A 13,386-nucleotide genomic window follows, 5' to 3' on the forward strand; every position below is an offset into this window, starting at 1 on the left:
TCAATCCTAAAGTCATAGCACTTTACACTCTGAACCAGTTTGAGAGATGATCAAATAATCCCTTCACAATAAGGATTAAGAAACAGACTCAGAAAAAATTAAGACTATCAAATTAACTAGTGTTAAATAAAACCTAGCCTCTGATTCTCAGTTCCATGCTCTTTCCTCAGTTGGTCAATTAGTTACATGTAATGTAAAGACATAAAAAACCTTTCCACCACATAACAGTCTTTGATCAAAGTAGGACAGTACTCAAGACATCTTATTTCCAATTTTGCCAACCTTCCTACCAGAACCACGATCACAGTTCAAAAGATTGAGTGCAGTCCACTGCCCACAATCCTCTTACACAGGTAGATAAGACTGGCTCCCAGATCTGCTTACACAATCAGTCTGTAAGACTGACCTGATGTCTAATCTGTTGGCCTTGCAGTACTTTTTAGCCTTGTGGTTGATTCCAAATACTATGGAACTTTCTGCCTCTGATAGACTCCCCATGCAAAAAGCAAGGCTAGATATACCTTCCTCATTCAGCTTTCTTTGCTGGAATTCAAGTAATTTTTTATTATTTTTTTAACACTGTGAAGAGAAAGTCCATTCTAATAATGGGGTAAACATCCCTATTATGTGCCAGAATTATTTTCTACTTGCTAAAATTACTCTTCCAACCTGACAGCACAGGTAAATAACTTGCCCAAAGTCATGCAGCTTGTCAGTAACTAATCAGTAATTCAAACACAAGTTGGGCTAAAAATCTAACATTCTCCTTGTTACAAGACAGAGCCCCAGTCTTCAGAGAGTTTGCAAGATTAGTCATCAATGTAGGCCCTCCAAAGCACTAATTAAAGATATGACAGCACATGACACAGCTAATAAAATAAAATGAGAGACATCTAATATAGGGATTAGTACAGGCTTATTTTCCACCTCTCCACAACTGCAAAAAAACTCTTGAATATGCTTTGGTTTTGTTTTGTTTTGTTTTGTTTAAAGATTTTATTTATTTACTCAGGAGAGAGAGAGAGAGAGGCAGAGACATAGGCAGAGGGAGAAGCAGGATCCCTGCAGGGAGCCCAGTGCGGAACTCGATCCCGGGACTCCAGGATCACGACCTGAGCCTACGGCAGACTCTGAACCGCTGAGCCACTCAGCCGCCCAAATATGTTTTGTTTTTGAAATCTGATATACAACTTATTTATCTCTCCTTAGAATGTATTTGTTGATACTAATTACAAACTTCATAGAAAATAAAAATTAATGGGATTTACAATTCAGATCTAACTTTGCAAACATGACTAGAGTGATCTTTGGACAATAAATTTAACCACTATCCTCCTTGGGGATAATAAGAAAACTGCATCACAGAAGTGCTCTGTTGCTTCAGTAATAAATATAAACCCTGTGAACAGTGCCTGGCACAAAGTAGATGCTTAATACGTGTTCATTATTGCAATTACCATAATTATCATGACCATCAGCATCATCTAGAACACCAATGTTATAAGGATGGTCATTTTTGTCATTATGTTCATTGTTGTATCTCCTAGTGCCTGACACATAACTGCACTAAAACATTTCGTGAATACATTAATTATGATCACTAGTACTTCTATTACTAAGTAGAGGATGATTCACATCAAAATGTAATTGCCTCTGGGAGAAAAGATAAATTAAGCATGAAAAAAATTGCTACCTGGAAATTGAGAAGTATGAAATTGAGAACTGGTAGTAGCCAAATACAATGCTACTGGAAGAGAGAAGAGGGGAGCAACTCTCAATTCAAGAAAGCATCTATTCAGATTAAACTAATCCACCAAAGAAAAGTTAACTCAAAGTATTTGCTAAAATCATTTTGCAGGCCAAAACATTTTCAGGTTTAAATCAGGCTTCCCAAAAAATAAATAAATAAATAAATAAATCAATCAATCAATCAATCAATCAATCAATCAGGCTTCCCTGTTCATAACAGAGTAGAAGAATCTAGAATAGAGGACTTCTGAGTCTCTGAAGGAAAATCTAATCTGGACCTTGATAGCAAGGACAATCCCCACAATATAGAAAGGAAAAGCAGTATTAGATAAGAGAAAAAAAAATGTATCTAAGGACACAACAAATGAACTGAGAACTATAACTCTCAAATCTGTGTGCAGGTAGAAGGATCCTTGGGAACAAGTTGTAGCAGCCACACAGGCAAGCATCTCAGCTTCTCAACCTGCCTCTCTCCATCATATTGAAAACTCAGACTATCTGGGGCACCTGGGGGGCTCAGTGGTTGAGCGTCTGCCTTGGGCTCAGATTGTGATCCTGGGGTCCTGGGATCGAGTCCCGCATCAGGCTCCCTGCATGGAGCCTGCTTCTCCCTCTGTGTCTCTGCCTCTCTGTGTCTCTCATGAATAAATAAATAAAATCTTTTAAAATAAGAAAAAGAAAATTCAGACTATACATGTGTTCATCAGAGCTTACAGACAAGCTCTCCGGGCACAATTTCATCCAGACAAGCCATCACCCAAGCTGCAGCTCCCAGAGACCTACCTGCTTCTGAGAATCCTATTAATTGGCTAATGACCCTTCTTGGCCCTCCACTGGAAGGTTTATGGGCAGGGAGAAGCACTTTGCTCTAACCATTTTCATCTCTTACTGAAAAGTATCTTAGAGAACTAAAAAGAACACTAGGGAAAGGAGCCATCAGAATCCTTCAAGAGACCTCAAAGAATGTAGTGCTCACCCCCATTCCCCACTCCTGCTCCAGACTTTTACTAAGATACAAACACTAATAATGTTAACATCACCTAATGAGCATAGTAAGGCACCAATCAAAATATATAGCAGTCTTTAAAAACAAACATCTTGAGAACTGTGAATTTCTGGAGTTTGTCAACAAACTTCTGTGAACTTATGCAGTTTGTCAATTGCCCAACAAAGATAGTCTGATGATACAAGACAGAGGTCCTGAGGAAAAAAAACTAGTCCACTAAGGGTTCTAAGGCAAGTTTGAAATTTTCCAAGTCTGTTTCCTTGTTTAATATAAGATGTACATTAAAAATTTGTACCACCTGGGGTTAAATGAGATAACCTGTTTTTTTTTTTTTTTTTTAAAGAAAGATTTATTTATTTATTTTGGGGGAGAGGAGCAAAGCTGAGGGAGAGAGAAACTTAAGCATACTCATGCTAAGCATCAGATGCGGGGCTTCATCTCAGGACCCTGAGATCACCACCTAAGTCCAAACCAAAAGTCAGATACTTAACCATCACTCAGGAGCCCCTAAATGAGATAATTTATGGAAGGTTGCTTGGTACGTTGCATGGCACATAGTAATCATCTATCAATGTCAATAATTTTTTTTCTGTACCATTACCCCAAATAATTACCTACTAAGTATCCAGAAGACATTTTGCCTCACTCTTTAAAATTTACAGACAAATAATTTTTGTTTAGTGGTAACTTTTACTTAACAAAAGTTTAGGAAAGGCTGCTTCAGAGGACAGGCAAGTTGAGAACTCTATACCTTAAAGAGCCATTCAGGATCACAAAAACAATTAAGTGTACTTTCAGTTTATCAAGAAATTAAGTCAGTTAGCTAACAAAAGTCACTGTCAATTTCAGCCTTGGGGTCCTGAAGCCAAACATGAAGATGTGCAGCACGGAGTTTTCCTGTGTCATGAGTAGATAAGGTAGCACTCAATAAGTCTGAGGGCATCGAAGGCAAACTACCAGCTTGGGACAGTATACAATCCTGAATGAACAGTGAATGTCTAAGGTCTCTAAAGAACAGGGATCCCTGGGTGGCGCATCCCTGCCTTTGGCCCAGGGCGCGATCCTGGAGACCCGGGATCGAATCCCACATTGGGCTCCCGGTGCATGGAGCCTGCTTCTCCCTCTGCCTGTGTCTCTGCCTCTCTCTCTCTCTCTCTGTGACTATCATAAATAAATTTAAAAAAATAAAAAATAAAAAAATAAAGAACATGTTGCCTAACATGAAAAAATGCTCAATATCACTGATCATCAGGGAAATACAAATAAAAATCACAATGAAATATCAACTCATACTTGTCAGAATGCCTAAAATCAAAAAGACAAGAAACAGCAAGTGTTAGCTGGGATGTAGAGGAAAAAGGACGCTTATGCACTGTTGGTGTAAATGTAAATTGTCGTAAACAGTATAGAGGTTCTTCAAAATGATATGATCCAATAACTCCACTACTGGGTATTTACCTAAACAAAACAAAAACACTAGTCTGAAAAGATATATGCATCCCTATGTTTATTGCAGCATTATTTATAATAGCCAAGATATGGAAGCAACTTGGTATCCATAGATACACAAACAGACAAGAAAGATATAGCGTGTACACACACACATACATACACACACACACACACACAGGAATATAATGCAGCTATTAAAAGGGATGAGAGCTTACCATTTATGACAACATGGACGGACCTAAAGAGTATAATGTTAAGCAAAATAAGTTAGAGAAAGACAAATACCATATGACTTCACACATATGTGGAATCTGAAAACCAGAACAAATGAATAAACAAACAAAAAGCAGAATCAGACCTATAAATACAGGGAACCAATTGATAGTTGCTAGAGGGAAGAAGGATGGGCAAAATGGGAAAAGGGAAGTGGGAAATCCAGGCTTTCAGCTCTAAAATAAGTCCCAGGAATAAAAGGCACAGCATAGACAATGGTATTGTAATAGTGTTGTAGGGTGACAGATGGTAGCTACACTTGTGGTGAACACAGCATAGAGAGAAGTTTAACCACTGTGTTGTACACCTGAAACAATGTAACATTGTGTATCAATTACATTCAAATGAAAACAATGTGTTATCTAAAGTTAACCTCTTTCAAAAAAATAAATAAATAAAAAATAAAAATAAATAAAGTTAACCTCTTTCTTTAGTCCATATAATCTTTATTAATTTCCCTTTAGGGCACCCCAGTGGCACAGCGGTTTAGAGCCACCTGCAGCCCGGGGTGTGATCCTGGAGACCCAGGATCGAGTCCCACGTCGGGCTCCCTGCATGGAGTCTGCTTCTCCCTCTGCCTGTGACTCTGCCTCTCTCTCTATGAATAAATAAATAAAATCTTTAAAAATAATAATAATAATAATTTCCCTTTATAGATCCAATAGAAAAGATTCCTATTTAATTACCCTAAGCCTCTCAAACTCTTTGCAGGGTGCAAATATTTTGTTAAAATATGATGTTAAATGATACATAAAGTTACCTTGACCTTACATATTGAAAGAGATTTCATTACTTATTCAGGTGCATATTTATTATTATTCAACTTTCTAGAATACTATAATATATACTTTATTACTACATATAGGTTTTACTTCAATTTTCCTGGTTTAAAGCAGTCTCTCTTATTAGCAGAAGACAGTGTGATGACAATGATACAGAGAAGACTCTGGGCTTTTAACCCCAACACTACCACTAATTTGCTGTGTGACCTGAGGAAATCATTCTTTCTCAGTCTTCTTTCTTCCTCTACATAATAACTGTAATTTAACTCCAGTTCTAAAATCCCAATATATACACCAAAGGAATAGGTTTCAAATTTAGTGGTAAATATGCATATAAAAACAGTAGGAAATCCATCACACAAAACTGGACATGTTGCTTTTTTCCCCTAAAATGAACATATTCCAAGTCCCCTAAATCTAAAATTATAACAAATCATTTTATCTCTTAAACTGCAAATAGTCTATCAAGCATATACCATTCAATTCTGCCCAATATCTTGACAATGTCTTGCTTCTACCCAACCAAAAAGGAACACATCATAACATTTTATTCTCATTTCCACAGTCATCTGTAATTTCCAGGCAAGTCGTCTGCAACACAATAAACATCAACTGAACTGAAGATTAATTTAATTATCAAACATTTTGAATACCTACCCTGTACCAGTTATACTAGACATAGGGGATAAATGATTAAAACACTTTTTTCCTATCCTCATGGAGCCACAAACCTGTAAAGACATAACACATGTGCCATCACTCCCTCTCCCAGGCAGACATCACTAACCAATTATGGGCTTCTCCCTTAAACTGGAAAAAGCCATGGCTCCAGGATTCCATGTAGCCATTACCAATCAAATGGGATAGTTTTAATAGACCTCATCACATTTCACTAAATCTCCATTTACATAAGTGATTCTTACACCTATTGGAATGTAGAAATTTGTGGGAAAATGACTATGGATTAGAAAGCAAAACCAAAAGAGGTAACTTCCCATTTATCTATTATAATTCAGTTGAAGTATTATCTAAAAGGAGTTAAGGAAAACTGTGGAAAAAAATGGTATTTCCTGTCAATTCTCAATTACCATTTTCTAATATGCTAAATTAACTCTTAAATGAAGAACATAAAGCCTGAAAGAGCCAACTGAGTCTAGGTAATTAGGTCATCCAATTTACATGTTTTCTATAAAGGCCAAGATTCTTTCATAGAAGCTAGAGTATGCTCAAAAAAAATTAATAAAAGTAGTGAAAATAAAAAATAAGGCCATAAAAACAAAATTCTGAAACAAAATAATGCGGCTTAAAGAATCTGGCCTTGAAAACTCCAAGTGTCTTTCATCTAAGCAAGACTTACCAAAAGGGTGTTATCTTCCAACCACAGACAAGTTAACTCTTCTTGACCATAACTATTTAAAAATAAATGCTTTATGTTCCATATGTCATGATGCAGAAATCTGGAGCCTAGAATTGGTATTTGCTTAAATGTTTGGCCAGATCTAAATCACTTCCCAAGGAAAATCTAGGCCAACTTAAAGGTGAGAAGGACCCCACTATGTCAAGTACTTCCACTTTTAAAACACCACTATTAACCTACAGTCAACATACCTGACAAAATAATCTACAGTTCCAAACTGCCTGCCCTCTTGGCAGAGACCAGCATGAAATTACAGATAGTAAAAAATATTTGTTTAAAAAAGGGAAAAATCCACAAACACTAACACTTCAATTATCTTAGTCTCTATCTACCAAAAGGTATGCTTTTGCCATCCATTAGGGAGTGATAAAAGTGTCCTAGGAGAGAACTGTCTTCTTTAAAAAACTACTACCAAGCACATTGTGCATCATGTTGTACTGCTGTCTAAAGTTATTTCTTGAAGAGCGTCGTACTAATAAAAAGTTTGACTCATCTATCTACTTTGTCTTGACTCGCAGGAAAGTCAAAGCTGAATTTTATGTCCACCTTGACAGCAGTTATTCTTAGCTTTGGGTTTTGGTACACTACCTCCACCTTCCTATTGCCTTAACTGCACACTCCTGTTTGGAGGGGTTTTGGCTTTTGTTTTTTGGGGTTTTTTTTTTTCATTCTTTGAAATGAAATGACATTCTAATGGTCCAATGATGTGCTTTTTATTGATGCCATTTCAGAAACTTTTTAGAAATGAGAAATAGGTATAAAGAATTTAATAAATTATATTCCCTCCATTATTATTACAATGTCCTCACTGTCCCCCAAACTCTCCCTTCTCTGCATTGTACATGCTGTTCAAACCAATACAGTCCCTGCTATTTCTAGCATTCAATGACTTCTCCCAGAATCCTAAAGTTGGATAAACCACTCATTTGGCCCTTAATACACTCGTAAAATACTACTTCCCTGCTTGTACAGTCCTACCTCACCACGCGTACAACACTATAATAGCGCTTCACTACTTGTGTTACGCTACTTCCCTGCTTGTACAATACTACTTCACTGTTTGTACAATACTACTTTACTACTTGCACAATACTACTTCATTCCTTGTACAATACTACAATACCACTTTACTACTTCTCCAGTACTACCTCACTAACATACTTGTACAATACTACTTTTTTCATGTGCATGGTCTTAGGTTCCTCAAAGACTGTAATTTCCTAGTGGGCAATGAGTATATCTTACATATCGTTATATTCACACCAGCATCAAAACAAGCCTTGTACCCTGCAGAAACAGAGTAAAGATGTGTTGTTAATAAGAGTAAGTCAACATATCTAAAACCCCACTAAGTAAAACTACATGGGAGATCATATGCGGAAACGTTTCTATCTTAAAGCAGTTTACAAACCAAAGAACTAAGATTTGTAAATTACCCACATAGTCAACAGAGATTGCATATGGTAAATACAAAGAAAGTTCCTGGAATGGCTGCATTTGGCAGGATTAACCAGAGTATATAGAGGCTTTTAGCTGAATGAAAAGGAGTAAGCCCTGTGAAAGCATTTAGCCACAAAATGAATCCAATGAAGTACAAAGAGATAGTAGTCAAGGAAGAGCAAGAATAGTTCCATATGTGTAGTAAAGAACCATAAGTATCATTAAGATAATGGAGGTGAGCTCTGGGGATGGCTGGTAAAGGGCCTAGAGACAGCAAAGCAAAGCCTAAGCCTGGTTTTCTTTAAGGGGAATTTAATAAGGTAAAAACTTTAGAAAATAGTTCACAATTACTGTATCAAGAATAGACAGGAGGGAGAAAGCTAGGATATGAAGCCTGGCAGTAAATACTAGAGATGTATAGCAGACAGGTCACCAAGGCTACCTGCCCTCATTCTCCAGGAGGAATTTGGGACAACCCAGTAAGAGCCAATCATAGCACAACTGCCATGAATATCCTAAGGGGGCAACGGTATCTACCTCACCTTCTTGAATCTGAGGCCTCTCCTTAAAGTAAAACAGTCCCTTTTTCACTTTCTCTCACTCTAACACACACACAGAGACATATTTTAACGCGTGCTGTTTACCACAGAAGCGGCATTAACAAAAGGGCTCTAAGTAAGTCCTTGGTTCAAACCTCAGCACTGACACTCGCTGGGTGTACACTTCCAGGGAACATACTTAACCTTACTTAGGCAGGTAAAAACTGGGAATAAAAATGGAGGGATCCCTGGGTGGCGCAGCGGTTTGGCGCCTGTCTTTGGCCCAGGGCGCGATCCTGGAGACCCGGGATCGAATCCCACGTCAGGCTCCCGGTGCATGGAGCCTGCTTCTCCATCTGCCTGTGTCTCTGCCTCTCTCTCTCTCTCTCTGTGACTATCATAAATAAATAAAAAATTTAAAAAAATGGTACCTGCCTCCAAGGTAGTGACATATAAAGTGTTTAGCAGAGTGAATAGCTCAGTAAGCTCTCACCGAATATTATTTTTTAAATGGACAATAATGTATGGATTTTCAGACCTCTTGTATTAACTTCACAGTCCTCTGGAGATCCTTGACACCCAGGGTGGGAGTCACTGTACTAGAAGATAAATAGCAGAGCCGTAAATTCCATTAGCAAAGGATTTATGTGCAGCTACAGAGTTCAGCACTGTGCCAGGGGTACAGAAGCCAACACAACAACCCAACATGGAAAGGGACAATGCAGAGGGTAAATGGAGGAAAGAGGAAAGTACTGGTGCCGAAGGGTAAAAGGAGCCTGAAACTCAAGCAGGAGTTGTGTTGTTTTTTTTTGTTTGTTTGTTTTATTTTTATTTATTCATGAGAAACAGAGAGAGAGAGAGAGGCAGAGACACAGGCAGAGGGAGAAGCAGGCTCCATGCAGGAAGCCTGATGCAGGACTGGATCCGGGCTCTCCAGGATCACGCCCTGGGCCAAAGGCAGGTGCCAAACTGCTGCGCCACCAGGGCTGCCCCAAGCAGGAGTTTAAAGGTGGAAATGAAGTGGTGAGCCAAAGACCTCTGGTTAAGGCGTAGCATGCTAAACATGTGCTTAAGGAAGACTCCTCTGTGGCAGCCTATGGGGCACCCCTGCACCTCCATCAGCACTCAGTACCCAGTGGATGGCTGTGTCCAAAGCTCTAAATAAGGTCCCACTTCTGCCCTGCACGGATTCATAGTGCTGGTCACTTAAATCGGTATAAAAGCCATACCAACAGAGTTGCATGAACAGCTTAACTAATGTCTTAATGGTGCTAAAAAAATAAATAAATAAATAAAAATCTCTAACCTTCAAAAATTCATATAAGCTTAGTAAACGACTGAGCTTCAGATCCAGTCTAAGAAGTTGGAAAAAAGGAAATCAATCATGCACAGAAGAGTCCTCAGCATTAGAGGGGGAAAAAAAAAAGTATGTTGGCTATTACCTGAAAGCATATATATATATATATGTATATATATATATATATATATATATATATATATATGTATGTATATATATGCCCTTGCCTCGATGTCATGGTTCACCTCCTCAACCTCAAATCCTGGTCCTATCCTATCCACCTCTTCCAGCAGTTTTCTTTCTTTCTTTCTTTCTTTCTTTCTTTCTTTCTTTCTTTCTTCTTTCTTTTTTTTTTTAAGATTCTATTTATTTATTCATGAGAATACACAGAGAGGAGAGAGAGAGAGGCAGAGACATAGAGGGAGAAGCAGGCCCCATGCAGGGAGCCCGACGTGGGACTCGATCCCGGGACTCCAGGATCACACCCCGGGCTGCAGGCAGCGCTAAACCGCTGAGCCACCGGGGTTACCTTTCCAGCAGTTTTCAAACAAAAAAAAATTTTTTTAATTTAATTGTCTTAAACAAAGTAAGGTTAATAAGCAGAGAGTAATCAGATATGCAGTGGCTGAGGTTGTCTAATATGCTTAGACTCTACATCTGGCCGACTCCAGCCTCTCTTGTAAGGCTGCATCGCTTTGCGAGCAGGTTTGAATCCCAACCAGACTTTGACTTTCGGCGCATCCAACTCCCCATGCCTCATTTTCCACGTCTACAAAGTGGAGGTCAGAAGAAAAAAAAAGGTGGGGGGGGGGGGGCCTTCAAAGAGTCCGCTTGCAAGAACCAGAGGAGTCACTATGAAGTCAAGGGAGGGATGCCGACGCAGCACGTGCCCGCCGTGGGTGCCTGCCGGGCGGGGTGGGCCTGCCCCCCGGGGATGTCCTCGTCCTGTGCACGGGGACGCGCGGGCGGAGTCCTTGCAGCAGCACCTGGGCCCACCTGCTGCGGTGCCCCTGGGGGTCAGCCGTCGGGGACAGCCGGGCTCGGGCCGCCCAGGGGCTCCCACGTGCAGGGCCGCCCTCCTCCTGCTCCTGCTCCTGCTCCCGCTCCTCCCCGCGCTGCAGCAGCTGCCCTCGCCTTGGAAGCAGCCCTGGGCTGGCGCTGGGCCGCCGCTGGACACGCCTGGAGGTGCTGCCGCCGGCCGCAGGAGCCCGGGGCCCAGGTCTGCAGGCGCGCTTCTCAGACACCAGCGCTTCCTGGTCTTGCTCGTCGGGTCCGGAACCCTGGGGGCGGGGGGCACCAGGCAGCGCGCGTCCCCTCCTCCCAGGCAGCCGCAGGTGGGCGGAGAAGCGGGGCAGGCCTCACCTGCGGGCGCACCTGGGGCGCGGCCAGGTGTGGGAGCCCGCGACCCCGCGACCCCGCGACCCCGCGACCCCGCTGCCGCCGCGCCGGGCACCTTCCGGGACGCGCAGCACGCGGTTCCTGCAGGGCGGGCAGCCGGCGCGGGGCGCACACGTGCCCGGGCAGCAGGCCCCGCCGCGGCACTCACCTGGCCCGTGATGCCGGTGATGAGCGCCACCCTCCTGGCCTTGCCCAGCTCGCCGTCCCCGGAGCCCCGCGCGCCGGCCGCCTGGGCCATGTCGTCCTGGAGGGCGGAGGCCGGAGGCCGCTGCAGCCCAGGGCCGGGGGTGCCCGCGCTCGAGTCTCCGCGCCCGCCGACCAAGGAGCGCCGCGCCGCCCGCAGCCACAGTCTGACAGGGGCGCCCGGAGGCCGGGCGGGGAGGGCGGGGAGGCCGGGGGGGCGGGGAGGCCCGGGGGGCGGGGAGGCGGGAGGGGCGGGCCCCTGCGCGGCGGCGGCGGTGGCGGGGCTGCGGGCTCGCGGGCGCGGCGTCATCCGCGTCACCCCGCGACGCGCCCGCGGCAGGCCACGCCCCCGCCCGCGGCAGGCCACGCCCCCGCCGACCCGCGCAGCGCGCCACGCCTCCTCCGCCGCCGGCCGCGCGGGCAGGACCCCGAGGGAAGAGCGCGGAGGGAGGAGCGGGGAGGAGGGAGGAGCGGGAGGGAAGGAGGAGCGGGGAGGGAGGGAGAGAGGCGCGGGAGGGAGGGAGGAGCGGAGAGGGAGGAGGAGCGGGGAGGAGGGAAGAGCGGGGAGGAGGGAGGAGCGGGAAGGAAGGAGGAGCGGGGAGGGAGGGAGAGAGGAGCGGGAGGGAGGGAGGAGTGGAGAGGGAGGAGGAGCGGGGTGGGTGGGAAGAGCTGGGAGGAGGGAAGAGCGGGGAGGGAGGGAAGAGCGGGGAGGAGGGAGGAGCGGGGAGGAGGGAAGAGTGGGGAGGGAGGAGGAGCGGGGAGGGAGGGAAGAGCGGGGAGGAGGGAAGAGCGGGGAGAAGGGAAGAGCGGGGAGGAGGGAAGAGCGGGGAGGGAGGAGGAGCGGGGAGGGAGGAGGAGCGGGGTGGGAAGGAAGAGCGGGGAGGAGGGAAGGAAGAGCGGGGAGGAGGGAAGGAAGAGCGGGGAGGAGGGAAGAGCGGGGAGGGAGGGAAGAGCGGGGAGGAGGGAGGAGCGGGGAGGAGGGAAGAGTGGGGAGGGAGGAGGAGCGAGGTGGAGGGAGGAGCGGGGAGGGAGGGAAGAGCGGGGAGGAGGGAAGAGCGGGGAGGAGGGAAGAGCGGGGAGGGAGGAGGAGCGGGGAGGGAGGAGGAGCGGGGTGGGAAGGAAGAGCGGGGAGGAGGGAAGGAAGAGCGGGGAGGAGGGAAGAGTGGGGAGGGAGGGAAGAGCAGGGAGGAGGGAAGAGTGGGGAGGGAGGGAAGAGCGGGGAGGAGGGAAGAGTGGGGAGGGAGGAGGAGCGGGGGTGGAGGGAGGAGCGGGGGAGGGAGGGAAGAGCGGGGAGGAGGGAGGAGCGAGGAGGGAAGGAAGAGCGGGGAGGAGGGAGGAGCGAGGAGGGAAGGAAGAGCGGGGAGGAGGGAAGAGTGGGGAGGGAGGGAAGAGCGGGGAGGAGGGAAGAGTGGGGAGGGAGGAGGAGCGGGGAGGGTGGGAGAGAGGAGCAGGGAGGAGGGGGGAGGAAGGGAGGGAGGGAGGAGCGGGGAGGAGGGAGGAAAAGAGGAGCGGGGAGGGAAGGGCGCCCCGGGCTCCGCCGCCCAGGCCGGCGGTCGCGCAGCTGCAGGAAAGGGACCGCGACCCGGGCTCCACGCCCCGCCTGCCCCGCCGCTCGCTCGCCAGGCGGGCAGTGGAGGGCGCGGGCCGTGGCTGCGGGGACCGCATAGCCTTGCCCTCCTGGAGCCCCCAGGGATGCGAACGGTCCCGAGGATGCTGAGAGGAGGGCTGGGCTGACCCTGCCATTGGGAGAAAGCCTCGCATTCCAGGGCGAGTCGGCCCGGGTCCGGGCGTCAGGTGCATAAAGAATTCCTGGAAGCCCCTCGCAGCGCCTTTTGAGGAGCGTGGGTTCG

At 45.6% G+C, this 13,386-nt stretch overlaps 1 protein-coding gene across 1 annotated transcript in view; it reads right to left on the bottom strand.

Moving 5' to 3' along the window:
* Window positions 1–11,717, bottom strand: part of GMDS (GDP-mannose 4,6-dehydratase) — a 574,940-nt gene extending 563,223 nt beyond the window's left edge. The window contains exon 1 of the mRNA XM_038584010.1: window positions 11,502–11,717. Within this exon, the coding sequence (XP_038439938.1) occupies window positions 11,502–11,591 (90 nt within the window). The 5' untranslated portion in view covers window positions 11,592–11,717. The remainder of the gene's footprint in view (window positions 1–11,501) is intronic.
* Window positions 11,718–13,386: the final 1,669 nt, after the last annotated feature.

The sequence above is a fragment of the Canis lupus genome, chromosome 35 (assembly GCF_011100685.1).
Source record: "Canis lupus familiaris isolate Mischka breed German Shepherd chromosome 35, alternate assembly UU_Cfam_GSD_1.0, whole genome shotgun sequence".
Classification (NCBI taxonomy): domain Eukaryota; kingdom Metazoa; phylum Chordata; class Mammalia; order Carnivora; family Canidae; genus Canis; species Canis lupus.